Source organism: Ursus americanus, chromosome 9 (genome assembly GCF_024610735.1).
Source record: "Ursus americanus isolate L20-20 chromosome 9, mUrsAme1.1.p, whole genome shotgun sequence".
In the NCBI taxonomy this organism is placed as follows: Eukaryota; Metazoa; Chordata; class Mammalia; order Carnivora; family Ursidae; genus Ursus; species Ursus americanus.
Genome location: NC_142135.1, coordinates 61,927,754 through 61,949,250, shown reverse-complemented (window position 1 = coordinate 61,949,250; position 21,497 = coordinate 61,927,754). Strand labels below are relative to the sequence as shown.

At 40.1% G+C, this 21,497-nt stretch overlaps 1 protein-coding gene across 2 annotated transcripts in view; it reads right to left on the bottom strand.

Annotated features, from left to right (window-relative positions):
- The window catches only part of CPA6 (carboxypeptidase A6), a 324,775-nt gene extending 307,613 nt beyond the window's left edge, over positions 1-17,162 (bottom strand). For both annotated transcript variants that reach the window (XM_087864840.1, XM_087864841.1), the window contains exon 1: positions 17,047-17,162. In XM_087864840.1, the coding sequence (XP_087720966.1) occupies positions 17,047-17,162 (116 nt within the window). The remainder of the gene's footprint in view (positions 1-17,046) is intronic.
- Between the last annotated feature and the right edge of the window lie 4,335 nt (positions 17,163-21,497).

Genomic DNA, 21,497 nt, shown 5'->3' with positions numbered 1-21,497 from the left:
GTTAAAAATTTTTTTCTCTGAACAGGAAATGTCATACTTCATGTAGAATTAGTTAATGTAAGGAGAAAAATTTCACCTCTAACACTGTCCCTTGGTCATAATAATCACTTAATATTTTACAGTATTTCCCTCCACCAGATAGCTAACCATATCATTTGAAAGAAATCAAACTTGAGCTGTTAATACAGTTGTATATCCTGTTTTCTCAGCATTTCATATTGTATCTTGAGCACTAAAATATCAGGCATTTATAATGCGCACAGATACCATAAAAGTAACCCTTCTTGTATTGTTGAACATAGATGTAGCTTTCCAGATTTTGATAAAATTGGTGATAAACATCTTTCCATATACTCCAAGTCTTTAGCTTATGTTAGAGTTTATGTGTGTTCTGCACTTTACATATATTAATTTAGTATTAGTTCAATTTTACAGAGGGGAAAACTGAAGCAGAGAGAGATTAAGTAACTATAGGGTCACAGGGTAAGCGGAAAAGCTGGGATGCTAACTCAGGCAATTTGAGGATTGAGCTTGTGTTACTGATCTTTATGCTATATGGACTGTCTAATCACCTAGGTAAACATAACCCTAGGAGGTCATCAACATTAGACCTGGAAGTAATAGACCACCTCATTGAACCCTGGACACTACAGAAAGTAAGGCCTAGAAAGATTAAGTGACAAAGTCAAAAGGCTAGTAGCAGATCTAGAATTTTCACCTTGACTCCTCATCCTGTAGTCCAAAAACTTGCTATTCCAAGGGTGGTCCATGAACCATAGCATCAACCCTGCCTGGGAGCTTGTTAGAAATACAGAAGTGCAGAATCTCAGGTCCTACCCTCAACCCTCCTGAAGCAGAATCTGCAGGTTAACAAGATGCCCTGGTGATTCATTTGCACATTAAAGTTTGAGAAGCTCTGGCAATACACTGTAAACTTGATAGATCCTTGGTACTTCAATGGAAAATCTGCATGTAAACTGCTAGTATTTCCACAGCACAGAAAAGTCATTTTTCAGTTAAAGCTTTTATTAGGTTGAAGTGTATGAAACTGCAGTTATTTTAAATAAAATGTCTAGTACTGGCAACTTAGTGTGGCTCAACTTCTGTGGGTGGAAGGATAACGATAATAAAACAGGTATCAGCAGTTTGGGTAGAGATTGGACTGGAGGAAGAAGTAGAAGAGGTTCTTTATCCCCAAAGAATATATAGGTTAGTCAGAAACAAAACACAATTAAACAGACAATTACATTGCAAAGTGACAAGTGCTACAGAAGAGCATTCTGAGAGCTCTGGAAGATGTTAAGTGATGTTCTGGAAAATAAACACGGAGGAAGAAAATTATTTGCTTCTATTAGTGACAAAAAAGGCAGACATGAAAGCCTTAGACAAAGTATTAAATGGGCATCCTTATAAGCTTCTCAGAACCTGATTAAAACCAACTGGTTAAGAATATAAGGTGCTCCTGGAGGAGATAATGCTTAGTGAAATAAGTCAAGCAGAGAAAGACAACTATCATATGATTTCTCTCATCTATGGAACATAAGAACTAGAATGATCAGTAGGGGAAGAAAGGGATAAAGAAAGGGGGGGTAATCAGAAGGGGGAATGAAACATGAGAGACTATGGACTATGAGAAACAAACTGAGGGCTACAGAGGGGAGGGGGGTGGGGGAATGGGATAGACCGGTGATGGGTAGTAAGGAGGGCACATATTGCATGGTGCACTGGGTGTTATACACAACTAATGAATCATCGAGCCTTACATCGAAAACCGGGGATGTACTGTATGGTGACTAACATAATATAATAAAAAATCATTATTAATAAAAAAAAAAAAGAATATAAGGTGCTCCACAAAGTTTGGGAGTTATGAATTGCCACTTGAACTAAGAAAACTAAGGACTATGTTGCCCTTAATGGTCATAGCAGATAATGAGTTTACAGGTCTTACCATTTACGGTGTACTATTTTCATGGGCCCCACTTTGGCCATTTCCCTTTTTTGAAGTTAACAGTTTTAGGTTGGGTGAAATGAAGAACTGGCTTCCACTGTACTATAAATGAACAATCTTAGGAGTAATACTTAAAGACCCAATGTGTTTACCAGAAGCTGTGAATAAACTATAAATGAGTGGTATGTGGAAATATAAAAAACCTTTGTTAAATATTTTCCATTCTCAAGTCCTTCTTTTAGGTATTTGCAATCTTGCTGTTCTAGAAATGAGACTGCTATACAGATTTTGCATCTTTACAGTGGTTGGTTTAGAAGTAATTTGGGGGGGGAGTTGGTTGAATTGGTAATAATTCCACTTTACCATTTAACGATTTTCTTATGGGGTTCCCTTTTTTAGAAAGAACTAACCTACCGGTTGCTGGGCCCACGGTGAGGTATTGATCCTGCAGTTAAATGTTCTCTATATTTCATTAAAGGACAAAACAGATGCTTTCTCACATACAAAAAAAAAAAAAAAAAGTCAAGATGGTGGCAAGTCATTTGACATGTCCAGTTTTCTTGAGAAACTATTGTTTTCAAGATTGGAAAATGTGTGTCTAACCATGGGACCTTCCTCTTGCTATTTCTCAGCTGATCCTCATCTCCCCCACTTCTTCCAAAACTCCTTAACTCAAATCTTTCTAAGACTTTAAGCCTTTCTCACAGGGACCGGTTGATTTCTCAATTTCCATCTGGTTATTTACGGATTTTACTAAAACTTGACTACTGCCATGGGAAGCATGCTGGGCTACACAGAAGAAATGCTCTAAGTGATGTGATGAGCACTGGCTGTTATATGCAACTGATGAATTATTGAACACTACATCTAAAACTATTGATGTACTATATGTTGACTAACTGAATTTAAATTTTAAAGGAAAAAAAATGCTGTAAGTCTGAGGACACTTTGAACCACACATCGCTCTATTTGATCAATTCTATCTGTTCAAATTTTTATTGTTAGCTTAATTCGAAGGAAGCCTCCTGTGTTCTCCAGGGCCATTTGGATTCTGTGGTACCTGGAATTTATATGGGGATCTGAATGGGGTAACTGAGCATAGGAATTGCAAACTTATATTCTTTTTGCATCAAGACATCTAAGGAGTTAGAAAAAGACGAGCTAAGAGAGGAAAACATGGACAATAAAATTCTGAGATAAGTCAGAAGGCCTTTGATTAATAAAAACTATTAAAGGACTACTGAAGATGTTAAACTCAACATGAACTGATGACATAGGAGTCCTCTATAATTTCAGGTGAGTTCATAGGTTTTTTTCTTAGCGGATAAAATAATGACAACGAGGCAAGGATCACTTCTCTAAATTTGGTAAAAAGGTAATGGCTAATGAACATTTTGACCAGCTGGTGCCCATTCTGTGAACTATGCAGGAAACAGCAGCTTGGTCTCTGATCTCTTCCCTAAAACAATACTGTTCAAAGCAATTTTAGGAGCCTGAGTAAAATATCTGAGACCAAATTTGGGTAATCATTTGAGCGACACCTGAAATGCATTGAGCAGGGAGAAAATGACACAAGGGTGGGATATATCGCACATAGGTACATACAGGTGGCAGGTCTCAAGATCTCCACTCCCACCCTGCAGGCCTGAGGGGCAAATGGCTTCCTTTTCTCACTACCATCTTCATCGTTATGAAATCTAATCTGGCAAAACTGCCTGCAAATGTCAGCTGCTTTATTCCTAATTTATTAGTTTCCTTCATTGTCTGCCTTCTGCATCCTATCCCCATCCATCTAAACTTTTACCGAATATGCCAAATACTATTTGGGGACTGGGAGAATACAAAAAAGAATAAGATCTAGGACTTGACTCTCAACTTGCTTGTAAAACAACTTCTTTCCTTGAAAAGCAAAGATAGAACATCCACAAAAAGCTATTAATACCCAACAGTCTGTGGTGATTGTAAGAAAGGACAGCTAGAGTACTATAGGATCATGGAGTGGGGAGCAATCACAGCTGTTGGTGGGATCAGGGAACTCCTGCCTGAGCAGTAATGTTTGAACTAGCTCATGAAAGGCAGGCAGGCTCTAGAGAGGGAGAGGGAGGAATTCCCCAGAAATGTATGCCATGGAGACAAAGGCACAGAGGAAGTGGTAGAGGGGATTTTGGGGGATGTTTTGCAATTAAAGAAAAAGGAAATAGAGGGTTATTTGTAGGGGAGGAGCAGAAAAAAAGAGTAACCAGTCCCCTCAATAGCTCAGCTCCAGCCATGTCAACTTGTTGCTTATTCTTCACCTGGGTTCTCAAACTTAAAGCTTACATTACATGGAAGGCTTGTTAAAAACCTATATTGCTAAGTACACGCCTGGAGTTCCTTAAGGGAAAGGGGTTTGGGGAGGAGCCTGTGTAGCCTGAGAATCTGCATTTTTTTTAAAAGTTCCCAGGTGATGCTGATGCTACTGGTCCCTGTCCAGAGACATGGCCAACAAGCTCCCATCCCACTTGCTGTTTCTTCTGCCCGGAAATTTCTATTCTCAGATATTCACATGGCTCCTGGTCTCAGTTTATTCTTCTCATCTTTTCTCCTGACTCTCTCTGCTCCCTGTCTGTGCTGTATTTTCATAATCCTTATTATATCTTAACAATATGGTGGGTTTTTTTGTCATACCATTAAAATGTAAATCCCACGAGGGACAGTTTTATTCACTAGTGCCTAAAGCAGTGCCATAATGCCTAGCACCGAAATTTCTGTGTTTCTAGGCTTTAAAACAGTATTGGGCACATGGTAGGCACTCAAATAGTGTTGATTTGCACCAAAAAATAAAATACCTAGGAATAAGTTTGAGATAAAAGACCTGTACTCTGAAAACTAAGACACTGAAGAAACAAAAGACAACACGAACAAATGGAAAGATATTCTATGCTCATGAGCTGGAAAAATATTGTTAAAGTGTCTATACTACCCAAAGCAATCTACAGATTCAATGCAATCCCTATCAACACAGCAACAACACTTTTCACAGAACTAGAATACTAAAGTTTGTAGAACCACAAAGACCCCAAATAGCCAATGCAATCTTGAACAAAACGAGATACCACGATGTCAGTTTTCAAGGTATGGTACAGATCTATAGTAATCAAAACAGTATGGAACTGGCACAAATACAGACACAAGATCAACGGAGCAAAAGAGAACACAGAAATAAACCTACACTTATATGGTCAATTAGTCTATGACAAAGGAGGAAAGAATATGCATACTGGGAAAAAGACAGTGTCTTCAAACGGTACTGGGAAAACTGATTATCTACATGTAGAAGAATGAAATGGACCACTTTTTTATATACAAAAATAAACTTAAAAAATGGATTAAAGACCTAAATGTGAGACCTGAAACCATAAAAATCCTAGAAGAAAATATAAGCAGTGATTTCTTTGATAACAACCGTAGCAATATTTTTCCAGATATGTTTAAGGCAAGGGAAACAAAAGCAAAAATAAACTATTAGAACTACACCAAAATAAAGAGCTTAGCACAGCAAAGGAAACACAAAAAGAAAAGGCAACCTAATGAATGGAAGAAACTTGCACAGGATAATTCTGATTACATATTTTAGATAGTAACCCGCTAAGAATACAACTTACCCCCCCCCCAAAAAAAAGTGAAAACCAAAGACAGAAAGTATGCAATAATCTGATTAAAAATAGGCAGAGAAACTGAATATACATTTTTCCAAAGATGACATACAGGCGACCAACACACATGAAAATATGCTCAACATCACTAAACAGGGAAATGCAGATCAAAACCATAGTGAGATATCCCCTAATACCTGTCAGATTGTCTAAAAATCAAAAAGATAAGTGTTGGTGAGAATGGGGAGAAAAGGGAGCCCTCATGCACTGCTGGTGAGAATGTAGATTGGTGCAGCCACTATTGAGGTTTCCCAAAAGTTAATAGAAATACAAGATCCAGTAATTCTACTAGAGATCTACTCAAAGACAATGAACACACTGATTTGAAAAGATATATTCACCCCTATGTTTATTACAACATTACTTACAATAGGTAAGATACGGAAACAACCCAAGTGTCTACCAATAGATGAATAAAGATGATGTGGTAATCTCTCTCTCTCTCACACACACACACACGCACACGAATATTACTCGGTTGTAAAAAAGGGAGGAGATCCTGCCTTTACAACAACATGGATAGACCTAAAGTTTATTATGCTAAGTGAAATAAGTTAAAGACTATATGATTTCACTTACATGTGGAATCTAAAGAAGAAAACCAACAAACAGAAACGGACTCAAATACAGATGACACATTGATGGCTGCCAGAGCAGAGAGGGGTAGGGGAAAGGGAACGTGTGAAAGGGAGTGGTAGATACAGGCTTCTGGTTATGGAATGAATAAGTCACAGGGATGACAGGAACAGCATACGGTAATAGTCAACAATATTGTAATAGCATTGTATGGTGACAGATGGTAGTTACACTTGTGGTGAACATAAGGTATACACTTGCCAAATCACTACGTTGTACACCTGAAACTAATGTAACCATCAACTACACTTTAGGGGGAAAATAGCGTTGACTGAATAAAGGAGATATTGTCTTGGAAAGACAAGAAGTGAGCTAGAGAGGATGGAAGCCAAGATAACTCAGGCGATATACTACATTGTCTCCATCTCAAAGATGCACATCTTTGCTCTTATTAGTGAAAGGTTTGGGGTCAGGGGTAGGAGGAAGGGAGGGTGAGGTAGAGTAAGAGCTTTAAGTAACTGCAGAGTTTCAGAACATTTGCTGTGAAGGCCAACCAGGTTCTAAGGGAATAAACCCCCTCATTTAGGGCAGAGGAAACCAGTCAGGCTATACTTCTCTCAGAAATGCAGAAGTAGTTTTTCTAGCTGATATTATATTAAGAGGATTTTCTACTTGTCACTTGCAGTCATTCCCTTTTACTGCCACACAGAGGGCTGAAAACTCCTATAGGGGAATCCAGTTCTTCCTGTGTCCTCCTTTTCTGCCCTGTAAATCAAGGGCATAGAATAATGTTTTCAGCAACAAGTTTCTTACTCCAAACATCTTGCTACACAGGGTTGTCCCAAATGCCTCTAACCTTCCATATGTTTAGCAATTTTGATGACAAATATATTGCTACCACATCATACACACATGACATACCTTTCATGGAAACATGATTGATATGGTTGGGATCCTATTATAGCTTATCTTACTACAAACCTTATATCTTCATTATATTCACAAAAATCAAAACTTAGACATTTAGAGGATTCATGAATTAGTCCAATTAAGAGGAAAATCTAAAAGATAGATGGGGGATGTGAAAATATGGCAAATAAGGTCACATGTACCGGTGGTCACAGATTCTTTAAGTGCAAAAATAAGCTCACCTGCTGATAAAATGTGTGATACCATATTTTCATCATTTAGCAATTGGCAATCTAAGACTGAAATGCTATAAAAATACACAATATGTGTGTTAAAGGTCGAGAAAGAGTAGGAAGAGGATTGTTGACCTAATATAGTTGCATTTCCATTCTCCCCACTCCCCTGCCCCAGTTTATATCACTGGATTAAGATCTAAGCCCTCAGGCCTCAGAGGGGAGGGGGTGGGGGAATGGGATAGACTGGTGATGGGTAGTAAGGAGGGCACGTATTGCATGGTGCACTGGGTGTTATACGCAACTAATGAATCATCTAACTTTACATCGGAAACCGGGGATGTACTGTATGGTGACTAATATAATAAAAAAACATTAAAAAATAATAAATAAAAGAAAAAAAAAGATCTAAGCCCTCAGGGTTGGAGGTAAGGTGGGTGGGGGAAAGAATAATTGGGTGATGGGTATTAAGGAAGGCACTTGATGTAATGAGCACTGGCTGTTAAATGCAGTTGATGATCACTAAGTTCTATTCCTGGAACTAATACAGTATGTTAACTAAACTGAATTTAAAAAATTAAAAAAAAAAAATCTAAGCCCTCAAGAGGCAGAGACTCTGCTGCTCTCTACTTTGGAGATTCCTAACCCTGCTTGGAATATAGAATTGAAGGTAAGGCATCATTGGTACTGCTGGTACTTGGTAAGTGTGGTGGGATGAGGGAAGATAGAAGGACTGGAAATATGGAAGAGGGCATGGTACCTCCAGTCCTTAGGGAACTGACAGGAGGAGGGAAAAGGGAGGCCCATTCATTTGGCTAAGATGAACTGAAGACATTTTAACAGACCTTTTAGTTTCCCAGGAAGATGAAAGGTAATCAATTTTATAATAGGTCATCTACATGACAGCCTTTCCAACTAATATTAGACATAATAATTTACTTAACACCTATATTATATTCCAACTTGCTAAACACTTATTCTGTAGGATGTTAACATTAGAGGAAGCTGGGTGAACAGTATATGGGAATCCTCTGTACTATAAATCTAAAATTTAAGCTTATTTTAAGAAAACAAAACTGAAAGATCATCTTTTATCAGGTCCTCTAACTACTATGACTTCAAAGGACCAGGACTTTAAAAAAAATAAAAAATAAAAAAGCAACAGCAGCAGCAGCAGCCAGTTAGCTTCTCGTCTCTTCCGACACCTAACTCCATTTCTTACCTATAGTCTTACTCTTATTCCTACCACTTGGCATAAAATATGGCCATATTCCCTTATCTTAAATAGTAAAAGCAAGTAAAAAAATCCTTTCAACTATTTATCAATTCTCCACTCTCACTTCATGGATAAGCTTCTTGAAATTATGGTCTACACTCACTGCTAACGTCCTCACATCCCATTTGTTCAACCTACCACGTTCAGGATTTCCCTCACCATTACACCAAAAGCACCTCTGATGAGAATACAATTGAGGTGTTGAATGGCCAAGCGAATGGATATCACTTTGCCATATTTAAGGTGACTGGCCTCACCTTTCTTGGATATTATGCTCCTGGGTTTCTTTCTAGGACTTTCTACTAGTTTCTTTGGCTCTCCCCTCCCCCCATCGTTCTATCTTGGTTTTGTCTCTTTATTCTTCATGTAATGAGTGTTTCCTAGATGCTCCATCCTACACTCAATGGTTTTAATACACTATATATCAGTTATTGGAATCTATTCCACAGTCTAGATATCTTTTGAGCTTCAGAGCCATCTCTCCAGTTAGGTACTTTATAGACCCCTCAATCTATACAGAGCTGAAGAAGTACTTACCCTCTCTGCAAAGAGCTCAGTCCTGTTAATCCTAAGAATCATTTTACAATATTTCCTCTTCCATCTCCTCTTCGGTTACCCAATTGTGAAAATTCTACCTATTAAGTATTTCTTTAATTGGCTCCCTCCTTTCCCTTTGATTGTTACTGCCAGAAGCCAGACTCTACCATGTATTATCACGAACCCTATACTATCCCAGTCTTTTGCCTCCAATTATTAGTCTTCAAGTCTTCCCTTCTCAATGATGGGAGAGGGAACTTTCTTGATGGGGGAGGTGGGGGGGGAATCATCTAGATTCTCTTTGTAAAATTCTTGATTAGCACCCAGTCACCCTTGGGAGAAACCAGAACTCCATGTTATGGGACATAAAGTAGTTCATGACCTTGAAGGCTTACCTCACCTCTCCTACTAAGAAATGCCCTTTATTTTGGTCATGATTGCTGATTTTCTAGATTTGACCAGGTTCTCACTTGTAGTTCTTTGCACAGGCAATATATTCCCTGTGTTTGGACAGCTTTCACCTAATTTCTATTTGTTCTTTATGCCTGAGATGAGGGTCATGTTCTTGGAGTCCCAAACATTCGAAAGAAAAATGTAAAATACCTTGCATATTTAATAATTCACTCAGATTCCTGTCTTTTAAAGACTCCTCTCACAACCAAGAAGCCTTTTTTGACCTTTCAAAAGTCTAGACTAAGTGATCCTCTCCTGCACTCGCTCGGCACCAAGAGTTTTGTTTGTGGGCACAGTGATCCCGGAGTTGGAATTGTTTACTTAGCAGAGTTTCTCATTACATTATGCACATGGACTGCTCTATCTGTAGTCCCAGACATGCTACAAATATTTATAGAAATGAAATTAAATCCTCCCTCATTAAACACTTCTCAGTTTTGCCAAATCATTTTACTTCATCCCCAATAACCCTAGGGAATAGGAAAGAGTAAGAGTTCTGGATTCACCAGTGTTGTTAACTCCAAGGAATGCTTCAAACTCAGCTGACCTGGGTTTTAGTCTTACTCTGCCACCAGCTCTGCAAATCTTGCCTTTTTGGAGTTCTTCTTCCTCGTGTATTAAATAAAGGGACCAAGATCTAATTTTGTGGTCTTTCTTTTCTGATGCTAGGTCTTAAACACCATTTACAGAATAAAAATGCACATTTTGAATCTGTGTGAGGTACACAATTCTAAAAGCCCATTTGGATGGATTGCTTCTATAGGAGAATGAAGTACAAGGGAAAATGGATCATTAAATATCATTAAATATCAGAGTGACCACGAGAGAAGCTGCTAGTTATTTCCTAGTATGTTCCGCCAGCCATACCTACCAGCCCCAGCCATTATTTTATAGCCTCCTATGCAGCTAAATCCATCTAGCCAACTCTGGCCAGGAGGGAGTGATGGCAAAGAACTGTTCTCTTAAAAGAGAGTGACCAACACTTTCTGCTCACTGGACTGCAAGAGCTAGAAGACTCACTGAAACAGATTTGGGAGTTGAGTGTTGGGCATGGCAGAGAGACAAGACAGAGCCCAGTTCTCTGGCACTACCAACTATACCTGAGATTTCTACATGAGAAAAGTTTCTTTTTCAAAAAATTGAAATTTGGGGTGATAGAAGAGAAAAAAAAAAAAAACAACAAACCCATAGCCCAACAGTATCTTTGGTAACATAGACACTAATATATTATTTTCAAAGTACACGGGGAAGATGGTAATTTTGTTGAAGCCACTTTGAAGCTTGTTTGAACCTTTAATAAAATAATTTATGAAATTGATTACACTACCCAGAACAAGCCACCTGAAAGCTTTGTATTCTACATTCCACTTTATCAAAGAAGCAAATGCCCAGAGGCAGACTGGGAAGATATTTGTTTAGCAAAGCAAATTCTTTTTTTTTAAGATTTTATTTATTTATTCGACAGAGATAGAGACAGCCAGCGAGAGAGGGAACACAAGCAGGGGGAGTGGGAGAGGAAGAAGCAGGCTCATAGCGGAGGAGCCTGATGTGGGGCTCCATCCCACAACGCCAGGATCACGCCCTGAGCTGAAGGCAGACGCTTAACCGCTGTGCCACCCAGGCGCCCCAGCAAAGCAAATTCTTATCCTATAAGCCAGTTATCTACTGAGAGATCATAATGAAGACAAGAACGGGTCACAAGATGACTTTATTTTCTGATCGGCAGTTCCATTTACACAGACAGAAAAACTTACGCTTTTGTAGCTTTCACAATATAAGGTTATAGAACAATAGCATCCTTCACTGCTTTTCAGGGAGTGGAAATGATTATGCTTACAGTATTACCCAAAATGTACCCTGGTGCCATAAAATAAAGGCTCCATTATCACACTGGGCTCCAAGAAGAAGTGGCCCAGAAGCACATGAAACACTCTTCTTCCTACTAGCTCAGTGGCAGAGGGAATGCTGATCTCCATGGAGTACTGCCTGCCTGGGAGTTCAGGTCAGAAGAGGAGAGACTTACAGCACTACATGCTTTTACCAAGCAAAGCAGGAGGCCTCAACACACAGAACAGACTGCAGAGAATAAAGCTTTTGGAATAAACAGCTGATAATCAGCACTTAGGATTTGCACTTTGAGCTATTGCATAAGGAAAACTTAAGTTATTCTCCCATTAATAAGGGCCAAGAGCTCAAAAAAAAAAAAAAAAAAAAAAACCTTCCAGAGAACACCGAAGAACTATTCTATAAACCACACACTGACTTGTGAATAAGCTCAAAAACCAACCCTAGAACCCACTGTACATCTTTAATAATTCTCTTATGCCCCAAGTCTATAGCTCACACATTCCAATCTATCATTCATGATCTGAGATGGCTCATTCTCGTTTTAGGCCCTTATGATGAATGGGGCCTGCCTGTTTTTGTTAAAGATGAAACAATGCTGAAGCTCTCTTTCTCTGGACTATAGAGGAGTCTCAAGGCTGAGGAAGGGTGAAATAGAGACAGGAGAACCAGGGAGTCTGATTATAGAGGACTTAAAAGCCAGGCAGAGGATTTTGGATTTGATGTAGTTAGCAACAGGGAGCCAAAGTAGATCTTTGAGCAAGGGAGTAACACAAAGTCTTATTTTAGTAAGATCATCAAAATGAGGATGGACTGAAGAAACGTAGATCAGTTAGTTAGGAGAAAGTTACCTTATTTTGGGCTAAGATAAGGAAATCCAGACTTTGGTGGCTATTGCAAGGGAGAGGAGAGGACAAGTAGGGTATTTTCTACAGGATTTTAGTAGGGAAATAAATTTGAGCTCTGGAAATGCATAAGAGGGTAGCTGAAAACTTGAAATAAAGCTTTATTAAAGAAGCAAAAACAGTGAATAAGAAGGCTAAATCCATGATTTACCATCTAAATCAGGACTCTGCTCAGATTGAAACGGGGTATTGCCAGTTACTAGGCCAGAACAGCAGGTGCAAACAGAGCCAGTCTTGGGCAAATAGGGATTTCTGGTCATCCTACCTGAAAGGAGTTTTAACTACCACCATAGAAGATAACTCAGATTCACATGGCCACCTTGAGCTCTAGAACTCTAGCTCTAGGTTTCTAAGAGTTAAAGACATTAAAAGGAAGCCACCATTGGAAGATGAAAATAAAAAGCTGCTGTTGAGAGACAGAGGAAGAGCCAGAGAGGTAAGATGGAAAACAAATATGATGTCCCTGAAGTTCAAGCTTTTCTGAGTCACTGTATTTCTCATAGTCTTCTACTTTTCAATAGGTCACACCCTGATGTGGGGTCTCTTTGCTTATAGGATTTCAAGGACCAAACTGCCTTCTTAAAAAACAAACCTTATTTCCTTCAAGTGTAATTCCTGAATCTCCATATCCCCTTTTCCAGGGAGGACTAGTGAACCAAGGTGGGGCAGGGGTCGGGGGGTGGTGTTGGGGGCAACAGGCTTGGGGATGGGAGTGTGGGTACAGCACAGACACGGACTAATCAGCATCCACCAGTTGGCTAGTGGGCTATAACCAGCCCTGCACATATGTACCTACGGTCAAAGGACAAAGAGTCTTTGCAGTTGCTCCCTGAAAGAGGGGGAAATAACCACACAGACAGGAAAGGAGTCTTCATCGTCTGCAGGGCTGAGTGCGGAAGGAGTGTGCGAGGTCTCAGCAGGCAGGTCCGATACCAGTGGGCTTAAGTCCAACAAGCAACCCTGGTGGCAGGAAGTACGTTCTCTCGCCTCCCCAGCTGAGCTATAGCAGGGTTGGGTGACAGAATAGGCAAGGCCTGGAATAGATTTCTACTCCTCCCTTCTTGGTTCAGAGCACACTTATCAATCCCCATAGTCTGTTTATTCCATACAACATTTATACTTTGTCTACTAATGTTATGTGTGGGGCTATTTACTAAACCAAGCTATCAGACGTCGTAGACTCTGTTGGTCAATGTTCCTGGCACAGAGCAATATTACTTATTGAATGAATGAAGGCACATACCCATGGCCACTTTCTGTGCTACTCTGTTTGTCGTGGCAATCTAAAATTCCTCATCTTCCACTTTCTATCCCGTAGGTTGTTGGCCTGCTTTATCTAATGAGGATTTAACATCAGTGACTCATCACCTTGATAAGGGAACCACAATTAGACTTCCAATTTTATCTACATAATCCACTTCTTTATTATCCTGAAACCATCAGTTCCCCAAACAAGATTAAACCTTCAGTTTTCCTTAAGAGCAATTATCTTCTGTATCTAAACCAGTGACAGAATGAAGTAGTTTGTCCAGTCAAGCAAAGGGCGTTAGAATGTCGACTGTGCCCTTATAGTGACCTTGGGCTAGTTAGCTCTGAACTTGGGTTACCCAGTCGTACTTCATTTAGCTTATCTGTAAAATGGGGATACCCAAACTGCATGTTATTGGTAAGTATTTTTAGAGATGTTCAAGTATTGGGAAGTATTAGTAAGTACTCAACAGGTGGTAAGGTAAGTACCAAGAACCTTACAATAACCTGCTACTTGCATTTAATTCTCACAAAACTTTAAAGATTTTAATATTACCTCCATTATTCCAGATAAGGAAACAGGGTCAGAGAAGTTATGGAGCTTGCCCCAGGTAACACAGCTACTAATTGTGGCAAAGTAGAGATTGAAACCCAGGCAGTTGAACTTCCCTAATTTTAAACATCATGCTCATTGGCAAGAAGAGAACTATCTCAAAGGAAAAAAAAATATCGTACCCATTTTGATTTGTCAGCGTTTCCAGCATTTATTGCTTCATGGTGTTAGATCATTTATCACACATACAAAAAGAAAACCCCTCTAATTTCTTATGATTCAGAAGATCCTTATGCTTTTTGCCTCCAATATATCACAGTATAACAACGAAGTTTCCAGGAATTCACGGAAACAGTGCTATTTGCTTGTGCAGGAGTCTCTCACTCACCTTTGTTTGACTTGCATTTATAATCCCTGAAGCCCTCTGACAGTACCAATATTTGACGTTTTTCTAGGCTTCATTCCTTTGTGTATTTTTAAATTTCTCTTGTAAAGGTCATTTAATACAGCTATCCAAAAAGGTATTAACTGTTTTCCGATTTTCCTGGTCTAATTTCCTAAGATGCTTAAGTTTGCCATTTACTAAGCATCTCTTATACAATTGGCATGATACAACTGTTGCTTGTTTATGTAGGAAGAGGACTGAGCTCATTGGCTGCTCTCAGGAAGCATGCTGATTGGCCCAGAGTATTCTTCTTATTCATGTGGAGAGTCCTACGAATGAGAATCACTTAAGAAATGGGGCTGCTCCATAATTAACAAAACCTAAACCTGTTACTTAAAGGAGAAAAAGTGAGGTGGTTTAGAATTTTAACCTTGAATGGGCAATAAAGGTCACACTAAGTAACTACGCCACCACATGATGCCATCAGGTTCTTATGCACTGAAGGGCTAGACTTGCAGAAAGTCGTTCCTGAGTGAAGCAAAGTAATCCCAAACATAAGCAGCATTTCTGTCTTCGGCGGTGAGAGAATGGCCTATCTAGTAAAACGAAGTCAAAAATCCCCCATTTCTAGTGGGAGTGTGCTCAGACACTCCTGGTTTTAAAGAAGCTCCAGGCTTCTACAGTTTTGGACAGGTAAGGCGATCTTCAGTTTCCTCAAATGTTTCAGCTTTTTTCTCCAACTTTCAGACATCTGGTAACTTATACATTTGGGGCTAACTTATTATGTAGCAGCCAAAGGGAAAACAGCAATTAATGCTTCCACTGCAAAACAGAAAAAGTAGTGCAGCTTCCTCCAGAAAAGCTCCAGTTGCAGCAAATTCTAGAAGAAAGTCCCTGCCATGGGCTGTGTTTCCTCTAAGTGGTGCTTAGGAAAGTGTACGCACCTGCTTACCTCAAGCGGGTCTGCTAAACTTGGTCATTGTCGAGTACCATGCACTGAAATAATTAAGAACAGCCACAGCTGAGTGGGGGAGTGCAGGCCTATGTCACACGGCGGCATCTGAACCTGTGACCTATGATTATCATATGGCCTGACATCAGCCAAGAGAATCCGTAAACTCCACAGCAGGGCCTATACCAGTCATTAAACCTGGCTCCCTCGCCCAGATCTCCAAAGGCAATGACGAATGACAGGATGTGAAGCCTGGACCTTGTGTGTTTAGGAGACTGAAAAGCAGCCCTTCAAATGTTCACTCCTTTCTCTTTCTCCTGGGAATAGCAGGGTGGAAAAATTGGGATTGTATGACCATCTATAGCCCTATCTCCACCAATGCCTCCACCCCCATCCTGTAGCCCCCAAAACCGAGGACCGTTTTTTTTTGTTGTTGTTTTTAAACTTTCCTTTGCAAGCACCGTATTCAGGAGGAACGGTAAAGGCAGGGCCTATATTCTTTAAGAGACAAAGGGAAACATTTCTTTTTTCAGGGTCATACTTCTGAGTTCTCCTTGACACGATTTCTTACCTAGTAAGAACAACTTTACCTCAACACACTGCATACTACCTGGTCACAACCCACATCTAGGTGAAAGTTTTCCTCAACTGGTAGTTACGGAAAGAAAGATTAAAGATGCTGATTTTCCTCCTCTGTAAAAAGCAATTGAATTAGACGAGCTATTTAAGGTTCTTCCTGCTTTAAAACGCAGTAATGCCATAATTTTCAGATTCAGAGAACGACCTCCTGCAAATCTGAGCAAAGCACATGGTCTGTAGTCCACAGCAAGCCTGTGGGGGTAAGACGTGCATAGTCCTACACGGCTTCATACGCAGTCCTGTGCCTCCTTATGAAAGGCAAACACGAAGTATCCTAACCTACAGACATGGGGCGACAGGGAACGGTTTTTCCCTTTTACATTCTTCCCTTCAGAAAAATACCCGTAATTTTACTGTTGGCTACTTTTATTCTGCTTGAGTTGGCTCATTTGCATTGCTCGGATTTGAAAGTATTTCTAATAACTACTATGTAGACTAACGAGCACACACAAAAATCACAGTCCGTTCTTAAGTCATCACTGGTGAGTTTCAACCACCTCTGCCTAGGATTCTGAAGGAGCAGCTCTAGCTTTCAGGTCATGATTCATGTGGCACAACAGCATCCTTCCTACACTGATCTCTACCAAGGCAAATATTGTACGTACTGTCCACGGCTCCTCCAAAGACAGAATCCCATTCAACACAGGTCCACAGTGAAGGCTGGCACACTACAGAAAGTGTGAAAAGCTAGACTTGGGACCACCACATTCTCTCCGGGAGCTCAACCCAAGAGCGGGGAACGGCACACACGTTTCACTTTAGGTGACAGGAAAGTGTACAGATTCACACAGAAACCACAGATGAGGAAAAAAGCGAGGCATGCTCAGGGGCAAACCAGCCCCCTCATCCAACTAAAAGCCACGTAGGGAATGAAAGTCGCTCTACTCACCCAGCGTAGCAGTTGTTATAAAGGTGGCCGTGCCCTAGTTGCAGAATCTTCAAAAAAAGCAGGCAAAGAGGCAGAAAAGCAGCTGTCCGAGTCCTGGGCTTCCCGGGGAACTGCATAGTGTTGCAATGAGAGGAGCTGAAAGTTCCTTACAGCAGTCACCCGAGGCTGGAGGTGGCTCACAGTGCCCCCTCCACACGCGCAAGCGTTCTCTGGGAGGGGGTGGGGGCAAAGGCTTGGGAGCGAGTAAAATGTGACACTTCTTTCCAGCCACAGGGGGAAAAAAAAAAGTTTAAGCAGCCGAAGAAGGGAAGTTGCTATTAAGACTTGGTCTTGGGACGAGAAGCTGCAGCACACACAGCCCAGCCCAGCAGCTGAGCCCGATCCTTAATCAGGCTCCCCTAAAAGGGGCTGGGCCTCCCCTGTGCTGACTCATGGCTGGGGTTCACTGGGTGCTGCTTCCTTTGGGTAACTTCTGGTTTTTTTTGTTTGTCTCTTGCTTTACGACTTCAGGCCCCTTTCTTGGACAACCTTTCTCCTTTTATTACCTTCTACAGCACAGGACCCTATCCTAAATGCAAATGATTTACTTGAGGATGAGCTAAACATGTACACATACGTAGAACATTCTGGGCTTAAGGTTCTCACGTACCATAACACATTTCTATATGGATCCCACATACTGAAATGCATGGTGAATAGCCTTAATGAGCATATGTGCAAGGGTAAGGTCAGGCCCCCGAATCTGCACAGCCAGGCTTGGGCCCAGCTCCTACCTGCACGAAGAAGGGGCAGCCACTTCCCTGGGCTTCTGGGAGTTCTCTGTATCCATTCCACGTCAGCAGCACCCAGACCCGCTGCGTTTTCCGAGGTTCTTATAAGGAACAGGAGGCTTCCACGTGCTTTACTACCTTCACTCACATTTGGAATCATTTAGGAAGCCAGACCATTTAAATCAGAATTCCTAGGGGTGGGATCGGTGCTTTAAAAGGCTCCTCAGGTGATTCCAATGTTCAGCCACCATGCTGGTCTAGAGCGGGGCTTCTCAAATTTTAATATGCGTAGAAATCAAATCACCTGTGGATCTTGTTAAGCTGCCCCTTCTGATGCAGTCGTTTGGGGCTGGGGCCCGAGATTCAGCATTTCTAACAAGCTTCCAGGTGATGCTCGTGCTGCCGGTGTTTCAGTCACACCTTGAGTAGCAAGTCTTTAAGAATGAGGTCTGCTTTGTCTCCTCTCTCTTAAAACTAGGGGGGAATAAAAAACCTTGGAGCAAACCATCTCCTTGTTTTTTCCATGTTGGTGATGAAGATGGCGTTTTTTTTCATCCACTCTCTCCTATCCAGATATATCAGAAAACCCATCTTGGGGGATATACTTTGCTCTAGTAAATAAGAATGGTGTTATCTAGGGTGACTCCTATTTTGCCCCATGCCAAGGCCTGCTCTTACTCTGGGAAAGAGTGGGAGCCAGCATCTCTCTACACACACACACTTTTCAAATTTCCTGAAGAGTTATAGCCAAGGATTCTGTGCCCTCCAATATTATGGCCAGAACACTGGTTAGAAGAGAAAGTACCATATCTTTCCCCAGGTTCTCTACCTGGGTTGTTGAACCAAAGTCATAGGGGTTTGGTTTATAACAGAGCTGAAATGATTTTCAGTTAAAATGATTCTCTAAAGCTTTCTTGACTACCCCCGGGTTAGTTTAATCTCTTCTTTGTGTCCTCCTCTCTAATACCAGTACGTTGTCTACTGAAGGGCACAGCACATTGAATTTGAGTATTTGTCTGGTTCCCTCTCAAGGCTGTCTTCTCCTCGAGTGTAGAACAGTATCCTTTTCATCTCTATGTCTCCTAGAGGGAACACAGTGCTTGCTGAAGCAATGATCAGCCATGTTTGCTGAGTGAACAATGAACCTGAGAAGGGGTCTATACAACATATATTCTGTGACTTCTGTATCCAGACAGAGGAAAGGATGGAAGCTCTAGAGTAGTGGAAGGTCTCAGGTCTCCTGGTTTTGTTTCTTGTTTATGTTGTTGTTTTCTTCCTTCATGACTTTATGGCCTGGTGTTCCAGTCTCTGTAAAGCGGTGAGGCTGCTCTGCAAGGCACAGCGATGTTTCTGGAGGCCGTTTTTGACGAGGCCAAGAAAGCCAATGGAACAATAAGTGAACTGTTGAAATAAGAGGTTACTGTGTAAATAAAACACTTCATGTCTTTGCATTTCATTATGTCGGAACAAGGTATAAATCTGTCATATTATATCACAACATTAAACTAGGAATGTTGAGTCTCTGACTAGGAATTAAGCTCACCCTCAAATCATTCTGAAGGATTGGATCCAGGGAGCACGTTCAGCAAAGGCTCTCCAGACTCTGAGACCAGGGTAATCATTTCCTGGACCATCAAAAATGCAAGAGACCCTGGAGACATCCTATAGCCTTCCTCAAAATTCCAGATCAAAGAGAAGTTCTCAAACAATGGAAGTCGTTCCTAGCAATCTCCCTCTGGTTTTCTAAGGACCAGGTTATCTGATCAAACTTCTCCTGGAGTAGATAAGCCCCCATAAAATGAGTGATAAATGGAGTCCATTTAGTAAGTGGGAGGAGAAGAGAATGGTTTTACAGATGGATTCAAAGATAAAAGTCCCATTTTTTAAGGCACTGAGAAGGAGTGAATTATTAAACCAGTTGGAGATTTAGAGATGGAAAGATGAGAATTTCTGTTTATTGACTATGGCTTTGTTATATTTTCATTGAAATGTGAACTTTTTAAAAAGAAATTATTATTACCCTGCAGAGACACAAAAGGAAACTATAATTGGGAAAGGAAAATGTCATTCTTGATTTGGGTCCATTGTTAATAAATAGATAATTTTTTATTTAAGTATAGTTGACATACAATATTGTATTAGTTTCAGATGTATAATATAGGGATTCAACATTTATATACATTATGAAATGATCACCACAATTAGTCTAGTTACCATCGGTCACCATACAAAGCTAATATGATATTATTGACTATATTCCCTCTGTTGTACATTACGTCCCTGTGACTTACTTATTTTATAACTAGAAGTTTGTACCTCTTGATCCCCTTCACCTATTTCACTCCCCCTCCCTCCACCACCAAATCCTCCTCTCCGCCAGAAACCATCTGTCTGTTCTGTGTATCTGTGTCTGGTTTTGTTTGTTTGTTTTGTATTTTAGATTCTACATGTAAGTGAAATCATACAGCATTTGTCTTTCTCTGTCTGACTTATTTCACTAAGCATAATACCCTCTAGTTCATTGATGTTGTCACAAATGGCAAGATTTCATTAGTTTTTATGCTCAAGTTATTACTGTTGGATATACATCCACATCTTCTTTATTCATTCATCTATCAATGGACACCTTGGTTGCTTCCATATCATGGCTATTGTAAATAATGCTACAATGAACTTAGGGGTGCACATACCTTCTCAACTTAGTGTTTTTATGTTCTTTTCTTTTTTTTTTTATTATTTTAAAAATTTTAACTCCAGTATAGTTAACCTACAGTGTTATGTTAGTTTCAGGTGTACAATATAGTGATTCAACAATTCTATACAAATTACTCAGTGCTCATCATGATAAGTATAATTTTTTTTTAATCTCCATCCCCTACTCCCCAACCCCCCCCATCCACCTCCCCTCTGTTTCTTGGTCTGTCTCTCTCTTTTTTTCCTTTGCTTGTTTGTTTTGTTTCTTAAATTCCACATATGAGTGATATCATATGGTATTTGTCTTTCTCTGACTGACTTACTTCACTTAGCATTGTACTCTCTAGCTCTATCCATGTTGTTGCAAATGGCAAGATTTCATTCCTTTTTAATGGCTCAATAATATTTATATATATATGCATATCACATCTTCTTTATCCATTCATCTATTGATGGGCCCTCGGGGTGCTTCCATGGTTTGGCTGTTGTATATAATGCTGCAATAAACATAGGGGTACAAATATCCCTCTGAATTGGTGTTTTTGTATTTTGGGGATATCTACCTAGCAGTGCAATTACTGGATCATAGAGTAATTCTATTTTTAATTTTTTGAAGAAACTCCATACTGTTTTCCAAATTGGTAGCTGTACCAGTTTACATTCCCGCCAACAGTATGAGTATCCACTTTTCTCCACATCCTTGCCAACACTTGTTATTTCTTCCTTTTTGATAAAGCCATTCTGACGGGTATAAGGTGACATCTCATTGTGGTTTTGATTTGCATTTTTCTCATGCTTAATGATGGTAAGAATCTTTTCATGTGCCTGTTGGTAATCTATATGTCTTCTTTGGAGAAATGTCTATTCAATCTTCTGCCCATTCTTAAATTGGATTCTTTAGGGTTTTGTTATTGAATTGTTGATTAGATAATTTTTAATGTCCCTTCCAGATCTGAAATTCTATGATGTTGTAGGGAAAGACTGTGC